At 41.6% G+C, this 17,943-nt stretch overlaps 2 protein-coding genes across 4 annotated transcripts in view; one reads left to right on the forward strand and one right to left on the reverse strand.

Annotated features, from left to right (window-relative positions):
* LOC120950210 (methyl-CpG-binding domain protein 6) overlaps window positions 1-7,337 on the forward strand; it is a 24,731-nt gene extending 17,394 nt beyond the window's left edge. For 2 of the 3 annotated variants that reach the window (XM_040368094.2, XM_049608335.1), the window contains exons 6-8: window positions 2,634-2,873; window positions 3,498-3,936; window positions 4,178-7,337. In XM_040368094.2, the coding sequence (XP_040224028.2) occupies window positions 2,634-2,873; window positions 3,498-3,936; window positions 4,178-4,484 (986 nt within the window). In that variant the 3' untranslated portion in view covers window positions 4,485-7,337. The remainder of the gene's footprint in view (window positions 1-2,633; window positions 2,874-3,497; window positions 3,937-4,177) is intronic. The other variant, XM_040368114.2, reaches the window with a different exon arrangement.
* LOC120953177 (uncharacterized) lies at window positions 6,453-11,885 on the reverse strand. The gene is made up of 2 exons (XM_040372903.2): window positions 10,979-11,885; window positions 6,453-10,901 (listed from the first exon to the last, which is right to left on the reverse strand). The coding sequence occupies exons 1-2, from the start codon at window positions 11,071-11,073 to the stop codon at window positions 10,133-10,135; spliced, it is 864 nt and encodes a 287-aa protein (XP_040228837.2). The 5' UTR covers window positions 11,074-11,885; the 3' UTR covers window positions 6,453-10,132.
* Between the last annotated feature and the right edge of the window lie 6,058 nt (window positions 11,886-17,943).

Below are 17,943 nucleotides of genomic sequence, written 5' to 3' on the forward strand. Positions count from 1 at the left end.
TTTCTGACTGCTGACTAGCCGTACGGAACGGCAACCGACGACTCCAACGGTTCCGAATGTCTCTGGACGGCTCCGGCGGCTTCGGAAGGCACCGAGCGGAGCTGTTGGTTTGATTTGGTCAGAATCGGAGCCAGATTAGCAATTAGCGGAAATGATGTTGAGCTGTGGATGCGATTCCGATAATCAATCACTAGTTGTTACCACGTGCAATCGAGTCTACCCAAAATGTTGCTACAATCCAGCATTCAATCGAAATACGGCTGAGCTTGTATTCGATTTAATGTTTCTTAAGGGTCTCTGTTGCTCTGTTCGTGCATGTAGAACAAGTCTGTTAGATGCTATGAGTACAAACATTTTAGTGTCGAAAAATGTAGCGACAAAATGATTCTTCTTCTTTGAAATACTTCTGCATTCCAAAAAATTGTAATACTAGATTTTTTGTTTTTCAATGCTTCAAGCAATTCACACAATATTCACCCGGGCCACTAGTTTGACATACCTGCCTTACAACATGCCCGTCGTGGGTGCAACAACATAACAATAATAACAGTGTTTCAGGTACTCTAGACCTGTATTGACTGCGTTCGTTGCGGCGTATGAGCAGAGTAGAATTAGAGCCAAATACAAAAAATACTGCAGTGTTCAACTATTATTATGAGACGGTTAATCATGAGTACTCTCGAGAGACCATGATATCCCAATAACAAAACTATGCTATTTATATAGCCTACAGGACAGGACAGGACAGGACAAACGTAGATTGAACGGTTTTCCGTCTTTGCGCTCATTTTGTGGAATTCTTGGGATTGATAATTTCTTCTAGTTGTTGGGCTTACATTTGCTCTATGTACCTTCCAGTCATGCAAAGGCATGTCCAACGTAAAACCGGACACTTGGATTTCGCAAGTTATTCCTGGGTTTTAGCTTTATGCCTAAAGACGACTCAACTAGTGATGGGAAAAATAAAGTTTTTGTCGCAATAGATTCCGGCTAGCTCCGAAGTTTTCTGGAATCGATTCCGTATAGTAAGTCCGGAATCAGTTTCCGGAATCGGAATCGGCTCCGCAATCGGAATCGGTTTCGGAGTCGAAATCGGCTACGGAATCGAAACTGGCTCCGAAATCAGAATCGGCTTAATCGGCTCCATAAGCATAGGCATCTGGGTCCAATCATGATTCGGTTGGTCCGTGATGGTCTGTATTGATAGCCGCAAAGAATCATAATTTACTTGTCAACGATCCATTCTCGTGGGGATTGCCAGACTGATTTCGCTTCTGAAATTTCTTATTGCAATTCAAGAACTGATTCTCGTTCTGGAGCCAATTTTCATTTCTGGAATCAGTCCTGATTCCGTTACCTGGGTAAATTGCGATTCCCAGTTCGATTCCGATCCCGAAGCCCATACCGGTTGCGGAATCGGTTCTGGAGTCGACTCTTGAACCGGAACCGGAGAAAACTGCGGAATCGGAATCGGGTTCGAAATCGACTCGGGAAACGGCTCCGGAATCGGAATCGATTCAAGCAGCGGAATTGGCTCCAGAATTGATTCCGACCACGGAATCAAAATCGGGTAAATCCGATTCCGAGCTCCCACCACTAGTCTCAACATACTTTGGACCAACTTTTTACACACATATGGCGCTATCACAGTCTTGCTTAGACTTTTGATCCTAATTTACCTATTTTTTATCTATAAGGCACCATGTTTTGACAGTGTATTACAATGTTCGCCTGTAAGGCATCCATGTTTGTCTCTAAGGTATCGATTTTTCAACTGTAGTGTAAATTGTGTTCTTTTTAATTAAAATTTAACCTAATGTCTGAAACTATGTGTTGCAAAATTATTCGATTTAAGTTAAGAAACGAATCATTTAATTGATAGCATTTTAAATACTGTGAAATCCCTCATAACGAATAGTACCCCTTATTGCGAACAAATCTAAATACTCAACAATAATTCTGGTAACAAATAAAATCTCGCATAACGGGCAATAGCATCCGGGATACACTTTTTGGGTGCAGATCTGTTATTTTATCATCTACTATGAATTACATTTTTGGGTTTTTGGCTTAAATTTCAAATTTGTGAGTTTGATCTTTAAATCGGTTTCGTTGCCTTTCTAATTGGAATAATAAAAATAGATCGAGACCGAATTCTATGCTGTCTCGATTTTATCGCCATGTCATTCTTACTGGACAAAAATATACCGTTTTCGAGCTAAAAAAAAACAATGTTAAATTGCTTTTGATCTTTGTCCAACTGTAAGTAAACATTTGACGTCCAACTGAAATACTGATGCCTATCTGAACTTCGTTCAATCGCACCTAAACAAGTGAAACCCCTAACTTTATCCCTTTGCTGTATGGTGTTTAGACCTTTGTGTGTGCCTTCATTAAAAAAAAATAGTCTGAATAGATTGGTCAATAATTTGTCTCGATGCCGTGAAAATTAATAATTGTCTATTAAATTAAAACCAAACCAATCAAAATGAAGCTCCAAACCAGTTAATTGCAACAAAATGATCATCGAAGAACCGAACCCGATTTGAATAGCACTGTTGCATTCCGTAACGTAACGTGTCTGACGCAGGCAGAACTTAATACATTTATTGTCGCTTTATGCTTTTCCGTAGATAATCGAATAGTGCAGGGATCGCCCAATCGCACGGGCAGGACCATCGGGTCGGCCCCAGCCGCCGCGGGTGCCGGTGGACGTGTCGGTGGTATCGGGCAGGTACGCCGGGGCCTGCCCCCGGTACAGGCTGTGACTAGCAAGCATCCGGAACGGGTGAAGCTCGCCTTTGTCGCGGCACCGACCACGACCGAAGGATCAGCCTGCCGACCGTCGGATGTGCTGGCCGAGCGGAGCTATGGTGAGTAGCGGAGCAGCGAGCTGGGCGCGCTAGAGAGCGATGCGTTGGTCGGTGGTGGGTCGTCACCTCCTACACATGCTTAATTAACATAGGAGCGATTTGTTGGTGGTGTTGGTGTGTAACAAACCCGTCTACCGTGTCCATGCATCTGGCCGCAAAATAATCCCTCCGGGTGTATAACAAACTAAACTAATCCCATCCCAAGGTGTTGCGCATACTCACCAGGATCTCAGGCGTTGACTCTGGCGCGTACTAACACGGTTGTGCTTCTGGTGCTTTGCTCTGCTTCGCTACTTGTACGTGCTGCCCGTGTGTTGGTTGGCACAGGAAATCTAACTGTTGCAGCGAGCAGCGCACAGTGTCTTCTGCCCTAGGATTACGCTTCACTGCCGCTTCACTCGTACGGTACACACTACTTTGGTGACGGGACACCTTCCGTATTGATTTGTGTGAGCGTGTGTGTGTGTGTGTTTTTTGTGTGGCTATGCATCTGTGCGCCTTTCACCGACACTGATCAGACTGATTGATTTCTTCTCACTTAATTTTTGTGTTCCCGACTCCCGACTACCCGACCGTGTCGCCCACTTGCCCATCCCAACCACACCAACACACTCGCGAGCGCAGACAACGCTCCGCTCAGCGAGAGCGCTTTGGCCACCGGCAAGCGGAGCTCGAGCGAGCCGGACGATGATAATGGTGATGAGGATGAAGGTGATGATCAAGATGATGATCAAGATGATGATGATGATGCTGATGATGCAGATAGCCAACCAGAGCAACCGGCACAACCTACGACCGGTGGCCGTACCGTGCAGCGGCTGTTTCGCGTCGGCGATCTGGTCTGGGGTGCGGTCCGCGGATTCCCGGCCTGGCCGGGCAAGGTGCTACCGGTGCCAGCGACCGAGCCGGACCCGTCGGCGCCATCCAGTGTAGACCCGGAGCACGTCTGGGTGCGGTGGTTCGGCACCGGCCGCACCAATGCGGAACGGGTCGAGATCGGCACACTGCAGAGCCTGTCCGAGGGTCTCGAGATGCATCACCGGGCGCAGAAGGACGCTAGAAAGTGAGACCAAAGTGGAACCGTGCAGAGAAAACCAAACGGAAAACCATCGACCCAACTCGAATTCTTTCGCTGAACTTTTTTTTCATTTTTTTTTTTCACCTACCGGGAAGATGGACCTCCGGTCTCAAACCTGCAAGCGATCGTTCTAACGTTGACTGCTGCTTACTGATGTTCTCTCTTTTTTTTTTTCTCTCTCTCTCTCTCTCTCTCTCGCCCTGTGATCACTTTTTTGTCGTTGTAGGAGCCGTAAACTGAACGCACAGCTCGAGCAAGCCATCCAGCAGGCGATGCAGGAGCTGGACCATGCCGCACAAGCCTCGTCCGGCTTTGGCCGTGGGCGCGCGTCCACCCTTGACAAGCAGCAGCGGCGACGGCGCCAGCAGCGGCACCAGCGCCGGCAGGCGGTGGCCAAACGGCACCGGACGGTCGGTGGCCACAGCACATCCACCACCATCACCGATACCGCCAACACCGGCAGCAACCTGTGCAATCGAAAGTCCGGCAGCGTGCGGTATTTGCGCGGCAACAAGTTTAAAGCCAAATCGTAAGGCCGACAAGCATGGGTTTGGCAGCATGTTGGACCGTCAACGTGTCGCGCAATCGATCGTAGCAAAAGCAGCTCGAAATTAGGCGGCAAGCGATTAGCACATTTTGGGGCAGCACTCGTCCGCCAATCTAATAATTGTTAATAAGCGTAATTGTTAGGTGTGCGTGTGTGTGTGTGTGTATGTATGTATGTATGTGTGTTGCGTAAACGTACGGACACGCGTCCAAATGTGTCCCACGTTTGCTGTAATTCCGGGCCGCAGCGGCGTAGGCGAATAACTAGGGCCGGGGGGTTCCGTTTTTCGGCTATCCGTAAATGTTGTTATCCTCATACCTTTTGTTATAATTTTTTTTTTTTACCACAAGCAAAATGTATCCGCAAGACGGAACCATTGTTGTGTGGTTGTTGCCCCTTCCTAGAAAGGGGGAACACGCAAACGGCGCCCCCTTGGGAAACACAACGAGTAGAGAGCGTGCGTTTGCCGAGGCAGCGCAAGAAGAAGAAGAAAAAAATATCACAATGTATATCAAATGCGGTAGAGAAACGTTCCAAGCAATGGTTGCGTTTCGTTTGTTTATTTTTTTCTTTTTTGTATGGTTTCGATTTACCTAACCCCACTTAGCAAAATTGTGAAAATTCGCAAACTACGCAAAACTAGTTAAGGCTAGGCGTTGCGGTCATTGCGCCATGACAGCACACGTGTTCGTGTTTCGTGTGGGTATATATGTCCTGCGTACAACTCAACACTAATTGAGCAGCTGCTGGGCACTGTGTGCATCGTTTCACTCCTCTGCAGCTGCAGCAGGCAAGCCATCGCTGCAACGATGCTCTCGTTACCATGGACAAACAAAAAAGGATAAGATCGGTGGATAAGAACATTTCACTGCGATAAGTAGGGTATTGCATATAGATAGACACACCGTCCAGCTTGTTTTGAGACCACAATCGATGTGTGCGCTATGTTGGCTGAAAATACTGTGCGCGCGCGCACTACTAACGTCGTCAATATTGTGTGACGAAAAACGTAAAAATCGTGGTTTGGTTTTAAGCTAGCTGAAAGGAGTGCGCAGGGACAGGCAAACGGGCCGAGAGCTAGCAGCAACCAAGGGAAAGCAAACGAGAAAAGGTAAAAACATTTGTTGCAATGTTGTACTAGAAGCAAGTAAGCGTATTTTTGAGTTACAACGCAAAAGTAATAGCTGCTTAATTTTACTCAATCTCAATGCCCCCGTGTTCCGTTTTAGGTTAGCATTAAGTTTAGCTATAACAAATTGATTATTAGTACTATTACCGTTTTGTTTGTTTGTTTGTTTGTTGCGCGTGCGAGGTGTACGAAGTTACGCATTTAATCGACGAGCGCTGTCCTTAACGTGCTGCAAGCCGATAGGTTGCCCGTGGAACAAGAAAAAGTTAATCATTGTAATCTGTTTTTTTTTTCTTCGATCTGTTAAGTTAAGAATAAGCGTGAGATTGTCGGCAAGCTGTGGTGTACTGTGCCACGCGTCTGTTATTGTGTTATGTTTTTATTTTTTTTAAATGTTTTTTGTACTTTAACGTAATAACGGTGCGAAACGGGCAAAACGGAACGGATTAAGTTAGTGGAGGATGGGATGGGCCCACATCCTATAGGGAGGCGATAGGTTTACCGTTCGCGTGTTAATCAAAAGGGAGCGAAGAGAAGCAAAGCAAAACAGTTAGTGTATAGCTGATCAAGTTGGGAGAGGGGGGGGGGGGGGAGGGTAATGAGGGGTAAAATGTTTGTTTTTATACATAACTAATTAGTGCTATTATGGATGGCGGAAGGCAGGAACAGGAAGAATAGTAGGAAACGAGAGCCGTTGGTTTAATGATTGCGAGCGCGTGCGCGCGGCAGTGCCAGTTTTCAAAGCAGGTCATACACGTGCATACACATTTTTTTTTTTTGTTATGTTAAGGCAACCCACTTTGTAACGATAGTTTTGGGCAACAATTTTCTAAAAAAAAAAAAACAAAAACAAATCCTAAACAAACGCGTACCCCACACAGCGAACGGAGGTTAATTATTTACTGCAGGTATTGGAAAGGATGCGTCATGTGCTGCTGACGTGTAGTTTGGTTCCCAATTCACGAGGAGGAGAAAAAGGAAAACGCATTGCCTTGTTTGTTTTTGCTAATTTTTTTTGTTTGTTTAATTTTATTACTGTTAGTGGCGTCTGGGTTTATTGCCGACATTATTCTTGTTGTTGTTGTTGTGATTAAAATGAGTTTTAAGACGTAGGAACGATTTACAGAAAACTAGAAAGCGAGAGATGGAAACAGGCAGAGAGTGAGTAAGCTAGGCGAATAAAGAATGGAACGCAAACGCTCTATTTCAAAATCAAAAGCCCCCGAAAACAAGCAGGAAACATTGAGCATAAAATAGGACGGTGCAGGATTAAAACAGACAATAAGACACACCTTCCCTACTTCCACCTACCACACACGTGCAGAATTCCCAGAATAGTCGCAATTGCAGTTACAGGCAGCAAACGGAAAGCTCGGATTGTAAAACGAACTGGCCGAAAGATGGCCAGGTGCGTTCGGTTCTCGTTAACGCGAAGCGAAGATTTCCCAACCCCAGGTCAGCTCCTCACACCAAACATAATTTAAAGCAGAAGCACAGCGGAAACAGTGTACGATTAATAAACTAAAACAAGAAAACACAACGGGCTAATTAATGATATAAGTATAATGTACTCAACGAACGGACGAAAAAAATCACACACTCACTCAGTGTGACCACGAGCGTGTGTGGGGACAGAGAGATTGTTTGCAGGGAAGCAAAAATAATTAAATTATTGATTGGTTGCATAAAGCTGCGAGATTGCAAAATATCGGTGGTCTGTTTACCCGCCCTAGGCGATTAATTGAACTGGAAAAAGAAAATCAAATTGGATTTTCACATCCGAAAAGCAGCAACGGTATCCGAAAACAAAAATCTTCGGCAGACGCTGTTGCTACTAAATGAACGCTTAACGCTCTGTGTTTTTTTTTCTTCTTCTAAATTTTCCTTCTATTGATTCACACCCTCTGTTTCGTGTTATTTACATAAACTCGTTTAAAATTCTTTTAATGGTGTCTTTAACCCTTCAGCACCCGGCCATCAAGCCTAGGTACATTATTATTGTTGCATAGTAACACGCATAACGCAGTAACATTGCAAGACTCGATCAGAGTACACATTGAGTGAATAAAGGCGATTCCATTCTGAACTAAGGAATAAAGCAGTTGTGTTTTTCTCAACATATATTCCCTGCGACATATCAATTATCATATTTTATCCACTTTTGATGAATATCAAAAACAACATATTTATTGTTAATTCAGTATTCTCTACTAATGGTCTTAGCTGTGTTCACGAAAAAAGATTTTTGTTTTGAAATGGCAGCTCATACAAATTTTATATTTTACTGTTCAAGGAGATCATATTTTTATATAGTGGCTGCTCGTATTGCTACGCGATGATATATTTTCCCTAAGATACATTTCTCTCTGAGCTGTTGGTCCTTTAACCACTCGTTCAACCACTAGATAAAATATGCCTTTGAAAAATACACCTTAGAGTATTTGAAAGAATTCACACACGCAACTTTCGAGAGCAATTTGTCTTACGGATGAATGCATCTTGCAGATGACAAAACACGTGTGGCATATTATGGAACTATGAAAATATTAATCTTAGGGAAACAGTTCATCTAAATCTTATTAGACGCGACCACATCTTAAGGCGTTAGACCTTGCGTGAAAGTGAACGTGAAATTTTGGGTTTTTGGCTATGTTTCATTGAATATTCATCAGAATATGGCTCATCGTATACCAAAAGAAAGGATATTCAATTCCCCAACTATTGAGACTGTAAAACCTGCTTAAATAATTCATTAAATGCATTTCCTTATCATTCCCCGATGACCATTATTTTTTCACCGTGAACAAAGCGGAGAATCACAAGGAAATAAATGCATTAATTTAATTAATTTATTAATTCAATGTTTTGTATAGTCTAGAAAGTTGGGGAATTGAATATCATTTGTTTTGGTGAACGATAAGCCATATTCTCATAAAAAATTATTGAAATATAACAGAAAAACCCAAAAATTCACGTTCAATTCCACCGGGGCTCTAACGCGGGCTTTAGTGCTAGAGATAGTAGAGGATGTGACACTTTTAGCAACAGCCTTGTGTAAAACTCGTTAAGCATGAGGTAATCTACACAGATATGACACCTGATGTGTAACAACCATTTCACACACGTTAAAATTTTTTTCAGATTCGAGAAGTGCAAAAGAAATCGAATCACAGAAGATTCCACAAATAAGTTCACAATAGAAAAAAAGTCAATTGGTTATGATAAAGATGAAATTCATTTATTTCTTGTTTTAACATCAAATTCTGAACTCTTTACGGCCTAACCGTCAGTTGAAGAACATGCTAAGAGCTAATCTAGTATGTTTTAAGATATGTTTAGTAAACCTAGGCAGGGTAACAACCGAATGTTTTACAGGTGCTAAAGATGAAATTCATTTAGTTTTTAAGTAGAAATTTTGAAACCGTTCAGGCCTAACCGACAGTTGAGGAACATGCCAAAGCTAATCAAGGATGGTTTTAGATATATTTTGTAAACCTAGGCAGGGTAACAACCAAATCTTTTACTAGCGTTAAAAATGAAATTCTATCTATCTGAAATGAAATCTATTTTTCAATTAATTTTTGAAACCGTTCAAGCCTAACCGTCCGTCGAGGAACATACCTTAGCTAATATAGGATATTGTTAGATATGTTTAATAAAACTAGGCAGGGTAACAACCAAATGTATTACTAATGTTAAAAATGAAATTCATCTATTAAAAAAAAATAAAACCGTTCAAAGCCTAACCATCGGTCGAGGAACATACCAAAGCTAATATTGGATATTGTAAGATATGTTTAGTAAACCTAGGCAGGATAGCAACCGAATGCTTTGCGCGGAAAACATCTTCAACCATGTACAGTTCCAATCTTTAAGTGAATAATAGTTTTATGTCTTACATCTCCTTAACCTCAAGGCAATTATGGTTATCACAACCTTTCTAATGGCGGGACAGCGTTAGTGTCCATTATGGCAAAAATTCAAAAGAGTTTCTAATTTCTAAGTCGAATGTCGTGGCTATGTAATAATATATCATCACAACCTTTCTAATAACCAGACCACGTTAACATACCAAACCTTCGACAGATTCGAAACAGTTTCTTACTTCTTATTTCTAAAGAATGTGATGGCTAACTCTTAACTAAATTTTTGGAACGACGATACAAAATGACCCACATGTACCTCACTAGATTTCAGCCGGATTGGTGGATTAGAGTGTTATTAATATTACTCCACTGGGCAGTTTACCAGCAACTGATTAGCCAGAAGTACGGCATTCCGGTTCGGACATATATAGTTCATAGTCAGTAGCAACATTCGTCCACTGGCGTGCGAATGTTCCTGACAGCTGGGCTGTGTCCACTGGCAGTGTTTCACAAATCTTCAACACTTATGGTATGGTAATACCTTGACGGGTTTTTTTCCAAATTATATAACGAATGTCGTTTCTTATGAAGTGTTGCTCCGATGAAGCTATCATGTCCAACTATTAAAAGGAGGAAAAACTACAATTCGCCTTCCTCTTCCAGCGCTACGCAATAGTCCGGCACTAGTTGCTCCTGCACAATTCCATCGGATTCATACCGAACTCTGTACATTGTAATCTCTCGGTACTCTATGTCGATAACTTCCCCGAAGCAGCACCACAGCCGGGGCGTATAGAGCATTACACTCACCTTGGATCCGATATTGATCGGATTCGGAGTGGTCCACTGTTCAACATCACCTGAGTACTCTATCAACGGATTAGCCATTAGATAGCGTAACAAGCCGCGGCGCTGTTCTAGCTCGACGCGTCTCTTGCTTATGAACGCGGGCGAAAAGCGACCAATAAGGCCACGTTTCCGGACGTTATTACTAATGCGTTTCCGCTGTATATGGGTAATGGAAGAGTTAGCCCGCGTCGGATTCAAGTTTTCTTTCTCCTGCCGGAAGATCGAGTCAAAGTCATTGTTCCCTTTTACTGCAAACGCAGCTGCATCTATATGACTGACGAACCTGTGGCACATCATCGTACGGTACAATTGGGGATTCATCCCATTTTTCAAAACCTGTTTCCTCTTTGAAATGGCACTAGCTGGAGAAGGCGTCATAGTGTTCGGTGCGTCAGAGTCGTTTCGTTTTGCAACAGTCTGACCGTATTCTTCGCCTTCAATCCGTACGACGTCTTTGCGTTGCGCTGTATCCGATGGTCCAGTATACAGCAGGTTCATCGAATCAGAGTGTTGAAGTATCTTTCCTTCTGCCGAAATGGGATGCTTCGCTGATGAAATGCTGAAATTCATTCAGACGTAAGTAAGCGTTTCTTAATCTGGCAACCTTCCCCTTTGGCAATCCCCTTTGTACCTTACCTTTTCAATTTTTTCGAAGCTGCATCATCCACATTTTCTTCAACTTTAGTACACAATTCGATCGTTTTCCTCTTTACGGCTCCACTTTCTTCCATCTCGATTTATTTTAATGCTAGTGGTTCTCGGTTATATAGTCCTCACACGCGTGATCTACCACAATGTGCGTTTTTTGCTCAATGGAAAAGAGCGTACAATTGCCGCGTTTTCTGAGTGAAGAACAAAGTGGGTATAGGGACGAGGTGAGCTTATAGATTAGGCGGGAACGCCATTTTAGACGAACTTATGACAGAAGTGGATTCGATTGTGATGCGCATACACCTTGCGCATACCTTATTTTACGAATAAGGTATATGTATATTAAGAGCCAAGGTGTGTTTATGAAGGAGGTGAATTGTTAGCGCGTTTTCCGGGCGCCATCATTGAGTATTGTTATGTCAAATCGCATACAATTTTCTATACCCCCCTCCAGCCCTCCCCGACTTTAATACCGGAGCCCCCAGTATTGTTATGTCAAGTCGTGAAATGTCAATTTGCTCTGAAGCACTTCACCTCCTAATATCCATACACCTTGATTAAGAGCAAATTGACATTTCACGACTTGACATAACAATACTGGGGGCTCCGGTATTAAAGTCGGGGAGGGCTGGAGGGGGGTATAGAAAATTGTATGCGATTTGACATAACAATACTCAATGATGGCGCCCGGAAAACGCGCTAACAATTCACCTCCTTCATAAACACACCTTGATTAAGAGGTGCAGTGCAAGGTGGATTAAAAATATCAGGTGGTGGATTAGGGCCTTTGGGGGGTCGCCATAGTTGAGGGACTTTACGTCATTTTTGAACCGTTAACCATTGGTTTCCGCACACAAAGCTTAGCAAATAGAACAGATTTCTTTGTTATTATGTGCATTTTCTTGAGTTTATTGGTTTTATAGAAAAAATGAGATTTATTAACAAAAGATTTGATGATTTGTTAATGCACGAAATTTAAAATCGTGCGAGTAAGAGTTCTAATCTCACGTAAATTGTCCATGCGGCTCGTAGATAATGAGGAATTATTGTGAAAATAATGAAAAAACTAATGCTTTCTTAATTTTCATCATCAAAAATGTCGGAAACACAATGAATTATAGAATAAATTCACGGAATAACACAAAATAACACACATTAATCCATGTTTTAATGTTAAATAAGAACTCGCGAAGTCCAAAATATATTTTTAAAGAATTTTTAATCGAAAAAATGGGGTAGATAAATTATATGAACAAATTTAATAAATGTAAACAAAGTTTGAATCCTGGGGACCTTACGTCAAGTAACGAATTGTCAAAATGCACTAGAGTCCACCACCTGACCGTATTAATACACGATGCGCAATCTCAGATTGCGCATATATTCGTTTTATCAAAACATATGTCATTTCGCGTAGCCAACCCAAATAACCATGATACCGAAAACGCCACCAATTTCCTGTACTAAAAATCCAGTTGCATGAAACAAAGCCAAAGCACTGTCAGTTTGGTGGGTTAAACCATATGGCCGCAGAAGCGGCCACTTCAGTGTTGTGAAAGTAAGTTTTTATACACGGGTAATTCATTTGCTAAACATTTTCCATCCCAAAATATGTTTAATTATGCAAAGGAAGCAATGAAACGTTGTTTAAGTTTATTTATTGTAAAACATATTGGTGTGTGTTTGTTTACATGCAAATGGACTCATCCATTTCGCTGGTCAGTGCACAGTTTTTAGATTTAAAATGTTGACGAAGTTATGCTGTGATGTAAGTGAATGAGTTAAAGTAATCGATGTGTTAAAATCCTGTTAAGCATATTTACCCTAGCCCGCTCTTGATCCACATTTTCCTCGTCAACATGTTTGGAAAAGGTGGGCCAAGCGCGTGCTAGGTCAATACATATGATCGGAACTGACAGCTCCGATTGTTCTAAAATTTGGTGGGTTAACGACTGAATCGACCACCACTAATCCACGTGGGTTTGAAGTGGCTTTACAGTGGGTTAAGACCGATTTGGTTATATGGGAACCCTGAGCTATAAACGTCATTTCCATACAATTTCAGATTGCGCCAAGATTGCGCATAAATTTTCAAGATTATATGTCCGAGATATATAAATATTTTTTGACAGATAAATATATCAAACCGATCCGTTTGACAGATAAATATATGCGCAATCTGAGATTGCGCATCGTCTATTGCTACGGTGATATTTTTAAATCCACCTTGGTGCAGTGCTTCAGAGCAACTTGACATTTCATGACTTGACATCAAAGTGTATGGATATTAGGAGGTGAAGTGCTTCAGAGCAAGGTGTGTTTATGAAGGAGGTGAATTGTTAGCGCGTTTTCCGGGCGCCATCATTGAGTATTGTTATGTCAAATCGCATACAATTTTCCATACCCCCCTCCAGCCCTCGCCGATTTTAATACCGGAGCCCACAGCAAGGTGTATGGATATTAGGAGGTGAAGTGCTTCAGAGCAAATTGACATTTCGCGACTTGACATAACAATACTGGGGGCTCCAGTATTAAAATCGGCGAGGGCTGGAGGGGGGTATGGAAAATTGTATGCGATTTGACATAACAATACTCAATGATGGCGCCCGGAAAACGCGCTAACAATTCACCTCCTTCATAAACACACCTTGGCCCACAGTATTGTTATGTCAAGTCGCGAAATGTCAATTTGCTCTGAAGCACTTCACCTCCTAATATCCATACACCTTGCTTCAGAGCAAATTGACATTTCACGACTTGACATAACAATACTGGGGGCTCCGGTATTAAAGTTCCCAAGTGACATTTGCTCGAAATTGTTTTCCCATATCTGCTCGATTAGTACTCGATACGCTTGAAATTGTAGATTTGTGTGTGATCGAGTGAGTTGAAAGCGCTAAAATTTGGTGAGTTCGTAAATTAGACTTTCTTCTATCGATTGACGATGCTGTCTAGCTCATTTTACTTTCGCAGCTTTGATTTTTTATGAAAAACAAAAGCAAATTTTGTGTGACGTTATTTTATAAAAAAAATTGATATTATTTATGTATAAAATGGCTACATGACCAACTATAACGATAGGAAACATCATTTCCGAACGAATCTAAAAGAAAACAACGAAAAAGCCGCATCAAAGTTGATTTTAAAGGCCTTTTTCTAAATTCCCTTAAACTGGTGCAGTTTAAGGGAAGTTTAAGGCTCCAGTTTAAGGGAATTTGCTCGAATTCCCGAATATTCGTGCTCGAAAATGTCAATTGGGTTGTGAAGGGCTGGAGGGGGGGGGGGGGAGTAATTCTCAATGATAGCGCCCGGCAAACGCGGGGCTTCACCCTTTAAATAAATACACCTTGTGTGATACGTATCTTACTAGGTGCCTACCCACGTGACATTTGTTCTAAATGTTTAACCATAACCTGCTCGAATAGTGCTCGAGATACCAAAAAATTTGGATTTGTGTATGCTAAAGTATCAAAATTTCGTTTGTGCGTGCGAATATTGGATGAAGTTGGCGTCCAATTCGTTTCAAATTAATTTGCTTGAACATTTGGCGAAAAAAGAAGGCACATTTCGTACGGCGTTAATTGGTGAAAAGCTTTTCTAAAAGCCCCTAAAACTGGTGCAGTTTAAGGGAAGTTTAAGGTGCCAGTCTAAGGGAAATAGCTCGAAACTCCGATTTTAGAACTCGAAAATGACAATTGAGTACCTAAGTGACATTTTCTAGCAGATTTTTTTTTGTGTTTTTCGAGTTAAGGGCTTAATCTCCTTCTTTGGCACAACAACCGCTGTCGGTTAAGGCCTGCCTGTACCCACTAGTGTAGTGAGATTGGCTTTCAGTGACTTATTGTTACCATAGCAGGATAGTCAGTCCTACGTATGGGAGTACGATCTATTCGGGACTTGAACCCATGACGGGCATGTTGTTATGTCGTACGAGTTGACGACTGTACCACCAGACCGGCAACCTAATAGACAACTTATAGATACTAAGGCCTTAACCCAAATAGCCAGCTCGTACTTGATAGCTGATTTAGGGCTGTTTAACGAAAAATCGTTCCGATGTCGTACTTTGTGGCTGATTAAGAGATAGACGGTACTTTGCGGAACTATGGAGCTTTTTAACAGGAACATGGTACTCTTTGGAACTTTGCGGCTGATTAACACTATGTGTAGGGTTCATGATAGAACTTCAAGGCTTGTTAAGAACGTGTACCGAACTTGGTGGAACTTCATAGCTTTTCAATGCATGACATCGGTACAAGGTGGGTCTTGTCAAAGTGTCAAAGACAGACGCCGCCAATCATCTCATTGCTGCTGTACAGGCGGTCCCCGAGATACACGGTTATTGGAGACCGAAAACGGCCGCAAAATACCGCGTATCTCGAATTTCCGCGTAAGTCGAATCTCGTGATTTCCAGCCAAAATATCACAAATTTTCGTGCAATTTTGCAAGTAGGGGGTGGTTTTAGCCACCAAATTAATTATTTGATATGTTTCTGATGAATTGAACAGTTTTAAACCTTTTTAAATGGTATTTTACATTCGATCAATACGGAAATTATTTGGTATTTCACAATGGACGTGTCAAATCAGTACAATTTGCTCAAAGAACTGTCAAATTTTGAAAACCGCGTATCTCCGAATCCGCGTATAAGAGGTACCGTGTATCTCGGGGACCGCCTGTACAAGATAGATTAGTTCTTTGAAGAAGGGGTTTTGAAGGAAGTGATTGTGATTGTACAGTAAATTGTGATACGTTTCGTGTAATTTATGAATATTAAGGATTTAAAAATATACACATGTACACAAACAAAACAAATCCTGTTGTTTATTTCATCGATGACGCTTGCTTGAAAATAAAACACAAAGAAAAATAATCCCCAGCACCGTAGCTTAAGGAAGCTGCTTAGGCGCTGTTTAGAAGGACCGCCTGGAACTTTGATGCTGTTTATCTACTGCAAAAAGCGAATTATTGCAGCGATCTTTAGCGTGCCAAAATGAGCTGCTTAAGCAATTCTGGCTATTTGGGAATAGACGGAGGAAAATACTGTCATTTCTCGATTGGCCAAACTTAGACCTAGGCACAAAAATGCCTCTCTTTCACATTTATTATTTAATTTATTGATTTTCTTGGCTATATCCGAAAGAATCATTCGTTGTTTCCCATTTTTATTAGTTTTGTTCATCATCATCAGGAAATTCAATTCGCTCTATCGACATTCCGATTTTTCGACTGGCATCTATCTGTCAAAATTTGTTTGAAGAATATCCCAAGCGCCACAGATTAAGCTTAAACGACTGGATAATTGAATATCCATAGAAAAAAAATGAAAGCTCCACAGCTTCATTGGTTTGATCAATAGATGGCGTATTACAACTCATCATTATATTGCTATCCTTTTCTTGCAATGTGTTTCGACAAGTTTCATTTTATCATGACCTATATAGCCTTCTAACTTTCTGAGCAAAAATCTATATGAATGGTCGTGTGGTCAGATACGTGGGTATCAACACCAACGACCATTACTCAAATCTCACTTGCTTCAGTACTGGTGGTTTCGGTTGGAGTTTAGTATTTAAACAATTGTATCGCCGTTCTAGTTCTAGCGATGCATAATTTCAATGCGAAACCATACAACAGTACAGAGGAAATGAGAAAGCTCTCCTCCAAGGGATGAAGCTCAGCTGGTTGGGATATCCCACCAACAGATAGCGCCACCAGCTTTTTTGCTATTTTTAGAATGCATGAGTCGTTTGCCGTCTGCTAAACGAAGTCTTTCTATATTCCGTTTAGGTAGAGTGCTTGAGTCGTTTAGAAGCCGTTTAGTGGACGTTTAGTGGATTTGTGGCACTTGGGTAGACAAAGTTTCACTATGCAAAGAATGAACTTAGGATTGTTAGGGATATTGAATTGAGGGGGAGTGTTGAGATACCAATTCAATACGTAGAAACCGTGCTTAATATATTCACATATACAACTGTACACTTGTAAATCGATTATCCGGGCAGCTCGGGACCGGACGGTTGCCGGTTAATCGATTTGCACTGATAATGGTCCTAGAAATGTCATTTTCATATAAAAAATATTTTATTACTAGTTTTTTTTATTAGTTTTATGATTAATTCAACTTGAATAAATCGATTAATCGTTATTAAAATATTATTTTAATCAATAACTATAGGTTTAACAACTGTTGATGAACAAAAATGAATTTCGAAAATACCCTGAGACACCTCAGAGCTGCACAAAAATCTGGTTGCCCACTTGACTATCGCTGCAAATGTTCCCTGTACGTTTGATCAGCTGTCACATTTATGCGCACGGTTAAGCCACTCGCCGGTTAATCCGCCCCCGGATAATCGACGTTCTACTGTACCTTGAAATAGAATCTGGAATAAAAACCTCAGTTGAGCATTGGCAATCGACAGCAACGGTTGTGTTTACTGCGTTCGCATACGCTCAATAGTGGCGAACATTTAAAGCGATAGTCAAGTTCGTAAACATTATTTTTGTGTAGCCTCCTGGTGTGTTGTGCTGTTTGCGAACTTCATTTTTGTTTATGAATAGTTGTTAAACCTAATTAAACCAGCTAGTTGTGATGACAATTATATTCTTATATTGATTAATCGAATGAATCCTAGTAATTTTTTTGTAATACCAGTGAATTTTATAACTTTTATATGAATTTGATATTTATTGGACTATTATCCGTGGATATCGATTAACCGGCAACCGTTCGGTTCCGAGCTACCCGGATAATCGACGTTCTACTGTAGGGCGGTGGCAACGCTTTTTCGCATGCGATTTTATCGGATGGCCTGTCAAATTTATGTATGGGATTTGACAGATAACGTCGGACGACGAAATCGCACGTCCGACGTTATCTGTCAAATCCCATATAAATCTCGTCCGATAAAATCGCATCCGATGAGCGTTGCCACCGCCCGTATTC

Source organism: Anopheles coluzzii, chromosome X (assembly GCF_943734685.1).
Source record: "Anopheles coluzzii chromosome X, AcolN3, whole genome shotgun sequence".
In the NCBI taxonomy this organism is placed as follows: Eukaryota; Metazoa; Arthropoda; class Insecta; order Diptera; family Culicidae; genus Anopheles; species Anopheles coluzzii.

Bases quoted from the DNA above. Each gene is read 5' to 3' on its own strand.
- LOC120953177 (XM_040372903.2), bottom strand. From the start codon at position 11,073: ATGGAAGAAAGTGGAGCCGTAAAGAGGAAAACGATCGAATTGTGTACT. The intron at 10,902-10,978 runs GTAAGGTACAAA...AATGAATTTCAG, and splicing joins GCTTCGAAAAAATTGAAAAG to CATTTCATCAGCGAAGCATC.